A 13,702-nucleotide genomic window follows, 5' to 3' on the forward strand; every position below is an offset into this window, starting at 1 on the left:
AGCCACCATTGCATCTGAGGCTTTTCCCAATCAACTGGTATTTATGGAGCATGCATCAAAATCAAGAAAGAGCCACCATTGCATCTGAGGCTTTTCCCAATCAACTGGTATTTATGGAGCATGCATCAAAATCAAGAAAGAGCCGCGAGAAGCCACCATTGCATCTGAGGCTTTTCCCAATCAACTGGTATTTATGGAGCATGCATCAAAATCAAGAAAGAGCCGCGAGACAATTGACTAGTTGGTACCAAACTTGCGCGCCGGGAAAAAGACTAATAAAAATACATGGATACACCTGCACTTTGATCCAAAATGAAATTTTCCAAGGGCAACATAAAAACCAATAATTGATCTATACAAAAAGAACTTCAACTTATAAGATTCAGAGAAGTATAAAGAGTCAAAGAGAAGCTTCAAATGCCAAAACATGGTCCTGCATCTGAAGATATTTAAATGCAATCACAACAATAAAGCTGCTAGGACGGTTGCCATTAGCCTATGATGTTGATGGTATTGTGTTTTGATAAGAATTCAGGAGCAACCTCTCCTACGGCAGAAACAGAGAGAACACAGCATGACAGGATTCCTATACCACATACCTGAGTACAAAAGGAACAGATAAACAAGCTGCAGCATCTCCAAAAACATCCGACGCCTGTGCTATCCTATAAAGGACCCTTCTTACAATGTCACCTAAATACATTCCTGAAATCATTTTCTCGAAACCCTGTAAAAAAAGTGCATCAGCAGAATATATTTTTTTTAAAAAAAAGGAAGCAACATAGCAATATTAGATGCAAAGGGGGAAAACAATAGAACCTTGCCTGATCATTACGAGTTGGGCTCTCATCATTTAGTTCAATATCGTACGAAGTTCTCGGCAAATGTGATGACCAAAAATTCCCCCATTCCATGTTAACTACCTAATCAGCAGAATGATTCAGTCACATTTCTGACTGTTGTGTTGCATAAAAAAACCATGCATTTCAGAACCCCAATAGAGTAGGTTTTTTTAGATATTAGTCCCTCAAATCTTTGAAATTGTTTATACGTCCCTCCGATCCTAACAGGTCTTGCACTTTGGTCCTTCAATAACCAAAATACCCCCCTCCCCCCCCCCTGACGCTTACTGGCTTTCTGATCATAAAGGAGTTTGTGGTTTTTGGTGGAAAACATAAGATGAGGGGTATTTTGGTCATTGAGGGGCCAAATTGAAAGATCCCTTGGCATTTGAGGGACGTATGAGTACCTTCAAAGATTTGAAGTAGTATGGGATTATTAAAGATTTGAGGACTAATATCTAAAACACACTATAGAGTAAGAATAAATGAAGTATACCATTCCACCAGAATCTGCAAAAAGTCCTTGACATTTAATAATTGCATCAGTGCATTCGACATAGCAGGCATTGGTGCCTGTTCCAATAATCACAGCAGCAACAGTGTCCTTATCATGATAATGACCGAGTGCCAATGTTCCCACAGTATCATTAACCTGCTCATATTGACTACTATGTAAGACACATAAATTACTAAATAATTTCTGAGTAGTGAATATCAAAAGGGTCGGTCAAATGTTGTTTCCATTAACTTTAAGCTAGAACAATCACAGGAGATAGAACCATACCAAAGCTGCCACTCGCATATCAAGCCCCCTCTTGGTCATGGCTTCATCTAAGCACTGAGCAATGTCTTTTCCAACCTAATTACCGAAATTGATGTTAGGTAACTTAACTCTATTAACAGGAACAATGAAAGGTGATAAATTTTTTAGGGTTAGTTGTGGATGGACCCCCTGTAACGTCATTGTTTTGAGCTTACTATCCCTCTAGCTTTGTTGTTGCAGATAGACCCCTTGAGTGATTTTTTTTTTTTTTGCCTCTTTTATCTTCAGGGGATCTATTTGTCAAAAGAAAAAGGAAATTTCTCTTTCTTTGAGGGAAAAAAGAGTCAAACAAATTCACTCATAAGGCCTATCTGCAACAATAAAACTTGAGTGCTTTAAGTTCAAAACTATAAGGGCTCTATCTGTGATTAGCACTAAATTTAAAAAGCAACAAAGTTCTCATCTATATGCATTGATGCATGTAAAATTTCTCAGAAAACTAGAAGTAATTGCAAAAGTAAAACACTTGCCAGATTAATTATCCTAACAATATAACATTAATGTCAAATTCCTAACTATTACATTGAGGGTTACAGTTTTATATCCTAACATGCCCACACATGTTAAGCACCATCGAAACCAAGACTCGTGCAGTGGTGTCAATTTTTTAGAAAATATGCTTTAAATTCATGGCCGGTGGGATTTGAACTTGGGGTGTTCTAATACTATGTTAAAGTCCCTGTCACTACACCAAACCTCTGAAATTATGGTGAGGGTTGAGGGTTATATGTTTATTTTGTAACAATTAATAACTTATGTTTTGTTAGTATCATTGGAAAACAAGGAACATTTAGCGTCAAAGATGGCCCATAATCTAGATAGAGAAGCATTGCAAAAGCAGAAGACGAGCAAAGTTGTTACAATGTCCGCATAGAGTTTGCGAGATTAGGTTGTAGGACCTGAAGAAAGCTAAAAGTATGACAAACAATATATCCTTTAACTTACAGCATCCTCAATCGCAAATCCTTTCGTCCACTTGATAAGAAGGCCAGAGGAAACAGACAAATGTCTGACAGGAAACGAAAATGTAAATCCAAGTTCTTTACTTATGTCCGGTCTTTGCTCAAAATCATCCTCCTCTTTAGCAACAAACTGTTCCAGTGTCATAGAAATAAAATCAAACAGGTCCTGCATAAATTTGTGATGAAGCTGATATCAGAAGTCAGCTGTAACATACAAAAGATCTCAGGAAAAGCAAAATAAAACAGAATAGAAGGGGATTCAATATTTCAATTACCTCACTAGTGCCAGTCATCAAATTTCTAGGAATCGGTTGTTGTGCAACCTCATGTCTTAAAATCATAGACCTTCCACCCCCAAGCTGAACCCGGGAAACTTTAAGATTTGTACCTTCCAGATCAAGAGCATAGTAAATACCTTTCTCATTTCTGCAGAAGGAAAATTTAAAAAAATGCATAAATTTACAGCAGAACATACTAGAATTAATACAAACCTTTTTTAGACCGTACTTTTATCTTTTTTAATGTTAATTATCTCTACATAAAATAAAATTTTAAGCTAAAGAAAAATCACATTTAAAACTTCCATCTCAGTCCATTAAAATAAATAATATCAAAAGAAAAATCTAAAATGAGATCTTAGTTGACAAAGCTCAAATCATTACAAAATGTTACGACTCTTTGTACGTTCGAAGTATCTTTGTCGAAAAACCTAATGTAAATTAAAGGATCTCTGCAGATGATGATGATGATGAAAAAGATGTTGGTCAAGCAGATCATGACAGGTTAACAGAATTGTAAAAACATAGATACGTAAAAACATTGAAAGTATGTTCCTCTGCAGACTTGGTGTTGCCATGCCATCATTTGATGCTCAAGTTAACGGTACCAGATACTAAAAGTGGTAAAGACTAGCAAGAGCGTAAGAGGAAAAATATGATCGGATGGACGAAGAAAGAAAGGTAAATTGCTGGCTTGCAGTGTTTCAATTTTGAACCCTTTAGAATGCCCACTTTTTTTTCCTCAAGCCCTCGAAGTTATCAAAATAATAGTCTTGATCTCATTAACAAACAAAAATTCTAGGTTGTGTGGGCATCACTTAAATATCTCTGGCAGAAAGATACTTACATAAAGAACAGGAGAAACAGATTTAATTTTGATGAATGTGGGGATGACAATAATCAAGAGGTGTTTCGCATCCATCAAACTACTAGTAGCAGCAATTTCTCAAATCTTTCATTACACCTTGAACCACACAAGGCCAGTTTGATGGGTAAAGGCTTAAAACAATAACGAGATAGAAAGGATGGGGAGAAAGCTACTAAAACCCAATCATATGCACTTGTGAAGCATGAAAATTTTGACAAGAAACCATCATAACAGTACAGACAGGCCACTGAGAGATCTTTTCTTCCTTCTCTAAAGTGTAGGTGTACATAAAGGATGTGATCTAATAATGTCAAATGTGTGAGCTTCGGTGAGGTTTAGCTGGTGAACAGTTTATAGGCCAACAGCCTCTGCAAAAGGGAAATTATTCAACAAAGTAAATTGGAGACAATCTTGTTTGTGGAAATTTGTTGACAAGCCCACATATGATGTTGTCAGAGAAGGTACATAATGCTGTAGGAATGAATCTAAGGAGCAGCTTGTCTCTAGAATTTGGATGCTGGAGAACTGACGAATTGAGAATTCTTCGAAATCTCAAAATTCTAAAAATTCCTTCTTATTTTATTTTATTTTATTCTATTTAGTTTTTGCTTGGCCGAACGGAAAGTGTCATGCGGAGACCAATTTACTCTCTTTCAGACAAGAGAAGCTGGTATTTCTAGTATGGGTATTTGTTAACGTTGCAGCAAATTCCAAACAAAATCCTTAGCAAACTTCCATCCAACAGAACATAAAATTTTGGTTGAAAATTTTGATTCTGACAGAATTCCTGTACGTCGGTCCCACTTTCCAACAAATTCCAGGGAAACAAACAGCCCCAAAACTCTTCAAAACAACAGTAATATGTTCGAGCATTAAACACAGAATACAGAAGGTTCCAATTTTGGTTCAAGCAAAATAACAAGCGGCTCAAAACTTGTGGCAAATAGTAATGATAGGGATGTGAGTTGTTGGCATACATTGAAAGTGATATGGAGTATATAGGTGTTCAATTCATGGCAACTATTTAATGGGTTTACGTTCTTCATTAACCAAACAAGGAAATAGGGAATCAATGATCCAATTGTTAAAACAAAAACCTCCATTATTATTCATAATGACTCCAAAAATGTTAGTTAAATCCCCAATAAGAGGTTAATGATCATATTCTCAAATGGGTAGCAATACTGAAGCTACTAACACAAAAATAAAAGGGTTAATTGCACTCTAATACCCCAAAGGTCTACCCTTTTCTAACTTCAAGGTACATAAATTTCTATTTTGACAATTTGATACCCCAAAGTGCAACAACAACAAAAAAATGATGTTACTTTCGTTCAAAAACACCAATATAGAAGAACGAACGGCAAACAAAATCTCTCCCCAGCCAAAAACTGGAGGGAAGTGAGTAAAGTTAGGTCTTTCGAGCATCACAACTTCAAAACTTGGGGTACCGAAGTGCAAATAAGCCAAAAGTCGAGAAATTTACCCAGTGGGGAGCTTATCGATGAAAGTGAGAAGCATGCCGAGCTTGCTTCCGCCGTCGGAGGCGAGTCCGGCGTGCATCTCGACGGTCATCGCGCCCACCACCTGCCTCAGCCTCGCCGTCGACGTCGAGCATCCCTCCTCGAACTCCGCGAGAATCTCGAGGATCCTCGACCATTTCCGGCGATTCTTGACTCGTTTGGTCACCAGGATCCCGGCGATCGTGAGGGAGAGAGCGGCGCAGCCCACCGCTATGCCGAAGCCCACCCGGCCCATCGACGATTCAAGGGGTCATGGCTGCGTGTGGATGAGAGAGACACCAGAGATGAGAGAGAGAAGGGGTTAGGTTTTATTTGCGGGCTCTTTTGCATATACGCCTTTCTCAAATCTCAAATTTATTTTGGGCTTTTTCGATATTAGCACCTTGCATCTTTAATATTCTGATTTGGTCCCTCAAATCACTAAAGTTGCTGTTACGGTCCGTGCAAGTCGTTTTGAAATTATGAGTAAATATTCTATCAGAACACCCTAGATCGCCCCGCTCCTATAAGGGTGGTTCTGATAGGATCCTTAGGGCAAAATTAGTCTCTCAAATAATTGAAATGTTACTATTACGCCACTCAATTCTTACAAAGTTATTTTAAATTAATTCATTCAAATTAAATAAGTGGTAGCACAAAATACCGGTTAAATGTTATTCATGCTACAGTAGATTATGATACCACAAAATACCGGTTAGTGCTATAGCAAAACTCATGCTAATTTAAAACTTAAAAGCAAAGCCTTTAAAGTCGTTATTCGTGTTACAGTTAAATATGTCACTCATGCTACAGTAAATTTTGAAACAGTAAAACACCTGTTAATGTCGCAGCAAAACTCATGCTACTATTTACGCTATTTCATTCTACTGTTTATGCTACAACAAAATTCTGTTCACGCTACATCAAACTCGAACCTTAAAGCACTGTTTATATATTTTTTGAAGCTTAAAAACATATTTACTCTATAGTGAAATCGGATGGAGAAGTTACACGTTATTATTTGATTGTTTCAAATTTACTTAAGCATTAAGTTGTGCTTATCATGGGAATAATGCTAGCGCTTTGTAAACGATAATTAAGAGATTACGTTAAAACAACGATTTGCATGGAATTAAAAGATTAGTAAATATATAAATTGGAGAATCTGATAGAAATTTTAATGATTTAGGAGACAAATTTCAAAGCATTAAATATTTAAGGAACTAATATAACAAACCCTAAATACAACAATCATGCTTTTTTAATCTTTATTTTCATGTCTATCATGCCTCCTAAAAAATGTACTCGGTAAAATGCATTTATCGTGTTCACGGGGGGGAAAAATTTAATTTTGGGTTTTTTATCAAGACCAAAAAAATATGAGCGAAAGAGTGACAACATGCAGCTATTTCATTTGTATATGATATATATATAATATATATATTTCACAAAATTAATTATTCCGTAATGTATAATACAAAATAAACTCTGTTGACCACAGAGTAGAATAGCCAATATCGAAAATTAAGAGGTGCTACCACGCAAAAGTAAAGGGTCCATTCGGTTCCCGGAAGGGGCCTCCCAAATGACGGATTTACCCCTACCATTTCCATAAATACCGACGTGGACTTCGCTTTGACTCGCGTCGGTATGTCACGACAGCGACACTCGCGCTCTCCATTCCCCGACCGCCTCACCGCATTTTCCAGAAACCACCCCAACCCCCCACCTTATTCGCGATCCGCCCCTCATCAGGACGGGAGGGTTATTTCGGTAAAGTCCTGGGCCCAAACGAATAAAGTGAGCGAGAACGGCGACGGGACCAGCGTTTTTACGCCGTACGCGCAGCTGTACCCCCGCTAGCGCCAGCCAAGCAAGCAATCAGAGCCGTACGATCTAAAAAGCTTCTTTCCTCCCGCAGAGCACGAGAAAATAAATAGATTTATTTTATTGGTGGCGTTTTTTCGAGAATGCCCTCGCGATTTGAGGAGAATTACGGGGCCCGAGTTGTTCGGCGTTCTCGTTTTTCTCGCGAGCCGAGGAGTACGGGAAAGCGAGGGAAAGCGTGAGGGGGAAACGAGGGTGGCAGTTGGTATCCGTACGGTATTATACGGAAGAAGGATAGATTTTTTAGTAAACCCCTTGAACTTTGGAGTAAGTTGCGGAACACCCCTTAACTTCGGAAACTCCCTAAGGGGCTGTTTGGTTCATTTCCTAGAAACCCAAGTTTGGGAGATTACTCATGGGAAATAGGTTGTGGGATGCATTTTCATAACTTTTTGGGAGAAAATGTATTTCCTTAAATTTGGGACCATGGCACTATTATCTTACAAGTGGGTGGATCCTACATGCACAACATCTCTTTTTTTTTTCTCCCAACCAAACACAAGAAAAGGAAATCAAACATCTTCGCATGGTTGTCTTGGGTGTTTTGATTTTTCTTTTTCTTAGTTTCCCAGCCAACCAAACAGCCCCCTAAAAGCCACCTTAGACTTGAGGGGAGTTTTACAAATTTAGTTAGAACTTTCGGAAAGTTCAACTAAAAGGGTTAAGTGTTAGACAAAATGGCTGAAATACATTTAGGGCCCGCTTGGATTGTTTTTTTTGGAGTTGTAAAATAGGGGAAAGCTGCCAAAAATATCAGCTTTTTGGCAGCTTTCCCCCAAAATCGTCTCTTTAAAATCGCCTCTTAAAAAGACGATTTTGGAGAAAAGCTGCCAAAAAGCTGACATTTTTATAGCTTTCCCCTTACTTTCTCTCTCCAAAAACAGGAACCAAACGCCCCCTAATTGTCTAAAAATTAAATGTTATTATCCCACTTGAAAATGGCTAGTTGTGAAGTGGGAAATTGGATGGATCCGGCTAGAATCTGGCTTTTATTTCCGAGCCTACCGAGTCATTGATTGCTTGCTTGCGTACAAGGAAGAACTTTGTGGGGCTGAGGAAGGAAATTTATGTGACAACAATCTAGGCAAGCGTATGCGCGTTGAATTCAGCGGCTTGATGCGGACTTGATTGGGAGCGGAGGCCATTGACACAAGTCTACTTAGCCAGTTAAAGGCGTTGTAGCTGTTTGTTTCACATTAATTGCAAATGCGAGGGCTGGTTGCGTGCAACGGCGGACGATGCAAACTGTTGTCACATGCAATTTTAGTTGTTCGGTTCAATTTGAAAGTTTAGCAGTATGCAACCGTAGTTTTTCGTTGCTGGTTCGCGCGCGCGCGAGTCGACGAACTTCGACAGGTTTTGACCGCCCTGAGCGTTCTGGGAAAAATTCAGATTTCCATCTAATATTTATAGCAGCTGCATTAATACTGGAACACCAGTACAAGTCCTAATCATGGAAGTTTTAGCCTGCTTTGAATACAACAAAAGGTGCAAAAGCTGCGCAATTCAACATAAATGTCCCCGCCTTTCCTGGAGCAAGAGAGCAGCTTCTAGAAAAGATATAATCTGCATGTAGCATAGGAGGAGGATAAGTTAAATTATGACAATTTAATCACATAGTTCTTTGGATGATGTGAAAGAATAAGGAATATTACTAGTCGTAAATGAACTATAATTCTTGGAAGCACATTTTCCTGAGAAATACTAATATGCGACCGACATTGAGGAAGGACTTAAAAAGCTCAACTAAACCTTGATATTAAGATCTGTTGATGATTATCGTTGTCAAATTTGCGACAAAAGCTATCTCTTTACTTTAATGTTCTACTTGTATGCAATGTTGACTACCTCTACCAGGCAGCTAAATGTTATTTAATATATATTACGACTTCTTTAGTATACAGGTGCTCTACATGCAAGATTGTACATGCACATATTGAATAAAAAGCATACATATAAAGACTTAATAGAGCATTTTATGTTAATTTATATAACTATAGAAGTGCCATATTAAAAAGTTCGGATTAATTGCATTTTATGGATCATTAGTTTCGTAAATAATAATGGCATAATTGCGAGTTATAAAAAATTGTGAGGGCAAAAAAGGAAATCAAAAGTTTTGACATGGGCATTCTCTTTTATATAAAAAAAAGAAGCATAGATACGCTCTATGTTGCAGAATCAACTCATGGAACCAAACTCTAAGTAATGCATAAGACGTGTTCAGTTGTTTCCTAATTCACAAATAACAATCAACTCAAAGGTATATCCAGTCAAATATTTTCATATGTGACTACCATGCAAAACTTATAACAATCATCAAAGCAGGGTCCACAAACTAAGTAGATGATGGTCACCTTTTTCTAATTTAACCTTTAGCATTAGCATCAAAACTCATGCCCATAGCTGCATCAACTGCTATCATATTCCCTTGCTCTGAAAATGTAAACCTGAAAATGAAGATGTGAAAAGAGCTAGCTTTATATAGAAAAGATTACACGTTATTTTTTACCCCAAGTAAAGAAATAGTTGTAGCTAGACTAAGAATAGACAGACGTTGTACATAAAACTAACTGCAGTAGAGAGATTCAAGTTGGAAAATTGGTAGGGGGGAAAAGACATGCATACGTAAGGAAATTATCCAATTTGACAAAACCATCGTCACCTTGAACGTTGAAGAGTTGATCAACTGAAAAACCAAAGCATCTCCATCAACCAAATCATGATTAATAGAAAAGCCTCTCCATCCAGCACTTAGTCCTTTCTTACGCGCAAGATAGGTAGTGTCTGATTTCGACCCATCTTCATCTATTAAAATGATTGTTGAATCATTTTTTGGTAGATGCTTGCTGCAGAATTGGTTAGGAAGACCCTGTTCAAGGATCTCAAAGCCATATAATTACATAAAAGAAAGTAGAAAAGGTAACTTTCACAAAGCCTGCTAAATATTGGCTTCTTTAGCTCAAACACACGCACAAACGAAAAAAATCATAATAAATTAGAGAAAAGACCCATGAACTTGTTCCACTGAACTGTAAATACATGTGTTTGGAAACTTTTCGCATTATTTACTTACTGAGAATTTTTAGAGTTAGAGTAGGTAAGAGCTAGTTTAGATCTTTTACCATTCATGTTAGCATTGTGTATGATAATTTCTAATGGTCTGGACGGGATACTATAATTTTGAATTTTCAGGGAGTTTCTCTAATTTATAAACTAAAAGAGATTTTGCGCAATACTTTATGCACTTACAAGCCAAAATCCTCCAGTGGTATGTGATTGGAGCATGGGTTTGATGAAGGAAGGATGTTCATTTCCAAGTTCTGCCTCTAACTGCTCTGCCTTTTCTATCGTGTAAGCTCTAGCTTCATCCGAAGCATACACACGACCTGATAAGTCTCTGTGTTTAGATATCATTCTGCAAGTCCCATGAAAAAACAATTAAGAAGCTTCAGATTTGGAGATGATATACGGTTAAGATTTAAGCATATTAGTGAGTTCTCTTAAATACTTACTTCCTGGGTCGTGGTACAACATCAGGAATTACCTGTCAAACGCCAATGTGTTACTGAAAGATTAAGAGATATTCGCTTTTAATTCTCCAAAACACTGTGATGTAAAATATGCTGTAGATTCCAGAAACTATAAATTACTCTAGTTCATTTGGCATTTGCTAATATATTATTCCTGTCAACACAATTGCTAAAAGAGGGCAGAAATTTTGGTAAACATCAGACAGGAATAGGGAAGTTGGATTAGAACCTTAAAGTTGGATCCTCTCCTGAGGGTGTTTAAGCAAAAAGTCTCACTTTCTAACCAGGTAACATCCATACTCATAAGCAAAAAGTCTCTCACTTTCTAACCAGGTAACGTCCATACTCACAAGGTTCACCTTACCTATTTCATATAATTGCATGAACATTTTAAACACTACATCCTACTTGAAATCAATGGGAAAAAAAGGAAATTTTACAGCAGATACAGCAAGTAAACATGGCATGTATTATGTAACATATAAATTATCAAAGCATTGGTAAAAAACAAAACTGTAAACTGTGGACCTCAGAGCACAAACAAAATTTACCAATGAATTGCTAAGACTGCTCCATAGGATGCTTGAGGTAACTTCCATATATAGGGCTCGCTCCAACATTACATTTCAAAATATTAGTTTGTACATTTGCTGAAGTTGTCTACCTGTTAAAGACTGATGCAGTTCCCCATAAAAAATCTTATCATCTGCCACTTTGTATGGAGGCTTGTCCAGTAGCAAGCAAGTGCATAAACTTAGGAAAATAGATTACAAAACCCAAATTTAGGATTATGCTTAGTCAATTTGGTTAACCTTCCAAATATCAAGGATGAATATTTGTTGTTAGGTCCACTTAGAAAATCTTATGATCTTCTTCCCTTCATTTTCTTTTTATTGTTTACCTTAGATTGTTTTGCTGAACTTTTATTAAAGAAACACAGGGGAGTTACCCACTGTTTCACTTAAATAACTCTCTTTGTCTCTATGCTACCTGGATGCTTCTAATATGGAGTTGTACCCATACCCAACACATGTCGTACCTCTAACTGTACCCGACACATATTGGACACTCCTTAAATATCTGCATGTATTTATTCAGACATGTACTCAATTATACAATACATGTTAATTTAAAACATTCGGCATACACTTCTTGGATATATATCCTACACTTCACATCCATTTTGTTAACGTATTGGATAAGGGTCGAGCTTATTTCAGCCTTAAGAGCTATGATCTAAAATGGTTGTTTACATATGTAGCTCAAAACTATGATTATATACCATGCAACTTAGCTTTGTCTATATGCTCATCTAGTTGCAAGCAAATAGATAAACTAAGAAAATAGATTAAAAACCCAAATTTAGGATTAACCTCGGTCAATTTGTTAACGTCACAAACATCAAGGACAGATAATTTATCGATAAAGTTTATTTAGTCCCAAATTGACTAAATAGAGAATCAATGTTCAAAAGAGATTTAGATTCTCTCACTCTAGCAATCTTTTAAGGGTGATTTCTCCTAGTCTCTTACAAATAGTATAAGAGCCAATCCCATCTTTCCATTTGTAAACAAGCTGTGTAGGTGGTGACGACAACATTGCAGTGTTTGCTCAGAATTAGTCTAGTGGAAAACCAAAGAGATGTTGCCAGGATTTTTGCAGCATTCCACTGAGCTATGTTGCATAGGTACGGGATGTTGCCAGGATTTTTGCAGCATTCCACTAAGCTATGTTGCATAGGTACGGGTACAGGTATGAGACAACAAATTTATAAAAGGTAGGGTTCAAGAACACGACTGTATAAATATTTATATACACACATATTATATATTGAAAATAATAATTTATGAGAACAATGGTGAGAAATATAATTCCTACAACATTTTATGTTTCTTTTATTATGTGGATTATAAGTTGGAACATCACTAGTTTTTTAACTGGACATCTGAATGACCCTTCAAAATTATAATTCAGAACCTAACCATCGTCCAACAAGCTTCAAGAAGTGGATGTGAAGTGTAGGATGTATGCCTAGGAAATGTATGACAAATGTTCTAAATTAAACCATGTGTTGTATAATTGAGTACATGCTCAGATAAATGTATGCATATATGCAAGGAGTGTGCAAGATGTTCGGGTACGGGTACTACGAACGAAGTACCCAGGCAACATAGTTACTGAGACTATACTAGTGCAAAGCAGCCTGACTTTGGGGTCCATTAGTCCCACGTTGACCAAGTGCAATGTGGGTTTGTTAGATATCTGGATTCCTTAAATTTAGTTTAAACCGTAAGCCAACTAATTTCCATACTTATATACAGCACTAATTTCCAATCAAGAAATTGAGAATTTATTAACCCTAATGACCAATACTTATCACAGGAATCAAACCTGACAGGAAAAATCTCTTGAACCAAATAAAAATCAGTATCACCTCTTTGTAGGCTGGTTCCGGGAGATTGGCGATCCGATCGGATCGCCGCTTGATCGGAGACGGTTCCAGAGCTTGTCTCTTCACCCTCTTCACCTGCAAGCAAACCAAAGATTCGAACTTTAAGATACAAGTCAAATCAAGATCGATTCTTAAAGAGAGAGAGAGAGAGAGAAAGGGATCGCTGGGGGCCCACAGGAGAGGGTTTGGGAGAAGCAGAAGCTTCTCGAAGGGAGGAGGAGATGTAATGAAGCTTGAGCTCGTCCAGCTTCCTCTTGTTCTCCTCGAGCTTCTTCCTTCGGAGCTCCTCGTACGATTCCTGAACCTCGGTCGCCATCGATGAGAGGGGAAAGAAAAACCCTAGAAATTTTGGTGGGGAGAGAGAGAGAGAGAGAGAGAGAGAGAAATGGGTTCGTGACCGTTTGGAGACCAGGAGTGGGGGATTTTGGGGGGGTATTTTTGGGAATTGGTACGGGTGCGGTTTGAAATTCAAAACGAGGGAAAGGGTGTGATGATGGGACTTTTATGTATTTATTACTTCTTTTATTGAATGAGTTTTGCTATTTGGCTCGCGGC

General features: G+C 37.6%; 2 protein-coding genes across 3 annotated transcripts in view; both read right to left on the bottom strand.

Moving 5' to 3' along the window:
- LOC109843425 (hexokinase-3-like) overlaps nt 1–5,592 on the bottom strand; it is an 11,636-nt gene extending 6,044 nt beyond the window's left edge. The window contains exons 1-7 of the mRNA XM_020412361.1: nt 5,260–5,592; nt 2,903–3,053; nt 2,611–2,793; nt 1,627–1,701; nt 1,339–1,494; nt 825–923; nt 600–727 (exon numbers count right to left, since the gene is read on the bottom strand). Of these exons, the coding sequence (XP_020267950.1) occupies nt 600–727; nt 825–923; nt 1,339–1,494; nt 1,627–1,701; nt 2,611–2,793; nt 2,903–3,053; nt 5,260–5,531 (1,064 nt within the window). The 5' untranslated portion in view covers nt 5,532–5,592. The remainder of the gene's footprint in view (nt 1–599; nt 728–824; nt 924–1,338; nt 1,495–1,626; nt 1,702–2,610; nt 2,794–2,902; nt 3,054–5,259) is intronic.
- LOC109843427 (B3 domain-containing protein Os06g0194400-like) lies at nt 8,541–13,580 on the bottom strand. Of its 2 annotated transcripts, none has more exons than XM_020412362.1 (7): nt 13,323–13,580; nt 13,130–13,222; nt 10,678–10,709; nt 10,415–10,580; nt 9,828–10,046; nt 9,520–9,612; nt 8,541–8,728 (listed from the first exon to the last, which is right to left on the bottom strand). In XM_020412362.1, exons 1-6 carry the CDS (start codon nt 13,461–13,463, stop codon nt 9,574–9,576), a joined length of 690 nt encoding a protein of 229 aa, XP_020267951.1. In that variant the 5' UTR covers nt 13,464–13,580; the 3' UTR covers nt 8,541–8,728; nt 9,520–9,573. The 2 variants fall into 2 exon arrangements, with proteins under 2 accessions (XP_020267951.1, XP_020267952.1); XM_020412363.1 differs by having other exon boundaries at nt 9,828–10,034; nt 13,323–13,568.

The sequence above is a fragment of the Asparagus officinalis genome, chromosome 5 (assembly GCF_001876935.1).
Source record: "Asparagus officinalis chromosome 5, Aspof.V1, whole genome shotgun sequence".
Taxonomy (NCBI): domain Eukaryota; kingdom Viridiplantae; phylum Streptophyta; class Magnoliopsida; order Asparagales; family Asparagaceae; genus Asparagus; species Asparagus officinalis.

What these genes read in the sequence shown, in the direction of transcription:
- LOC109843427 (XM_020412362.1), bottom strand. Translation starts at nt 13,463, where the DNA reads ATGGCGACCGAGGTTCAGGAATCGTACGAGGAGCTCCGAAGGAAGAAG. An exon ending in GTTGTACCACGACCCAGGAA is followed by an intron (nt 10,581 to 10,677) that starts GTAAGTATTTAA and finishes TGGGACTTGCAG; the next exon opens with AATGATATCTAAACACAGAG. An exon ending in CCACTGGAGGATTTTGGCTT is followed by an intron (nt 10,047 to 10,414) that starts GTAAGTGCATAA and finishes TATGGCTTTGAG; the next exon opens with ATCCTTGAACAGGGTCTTCC.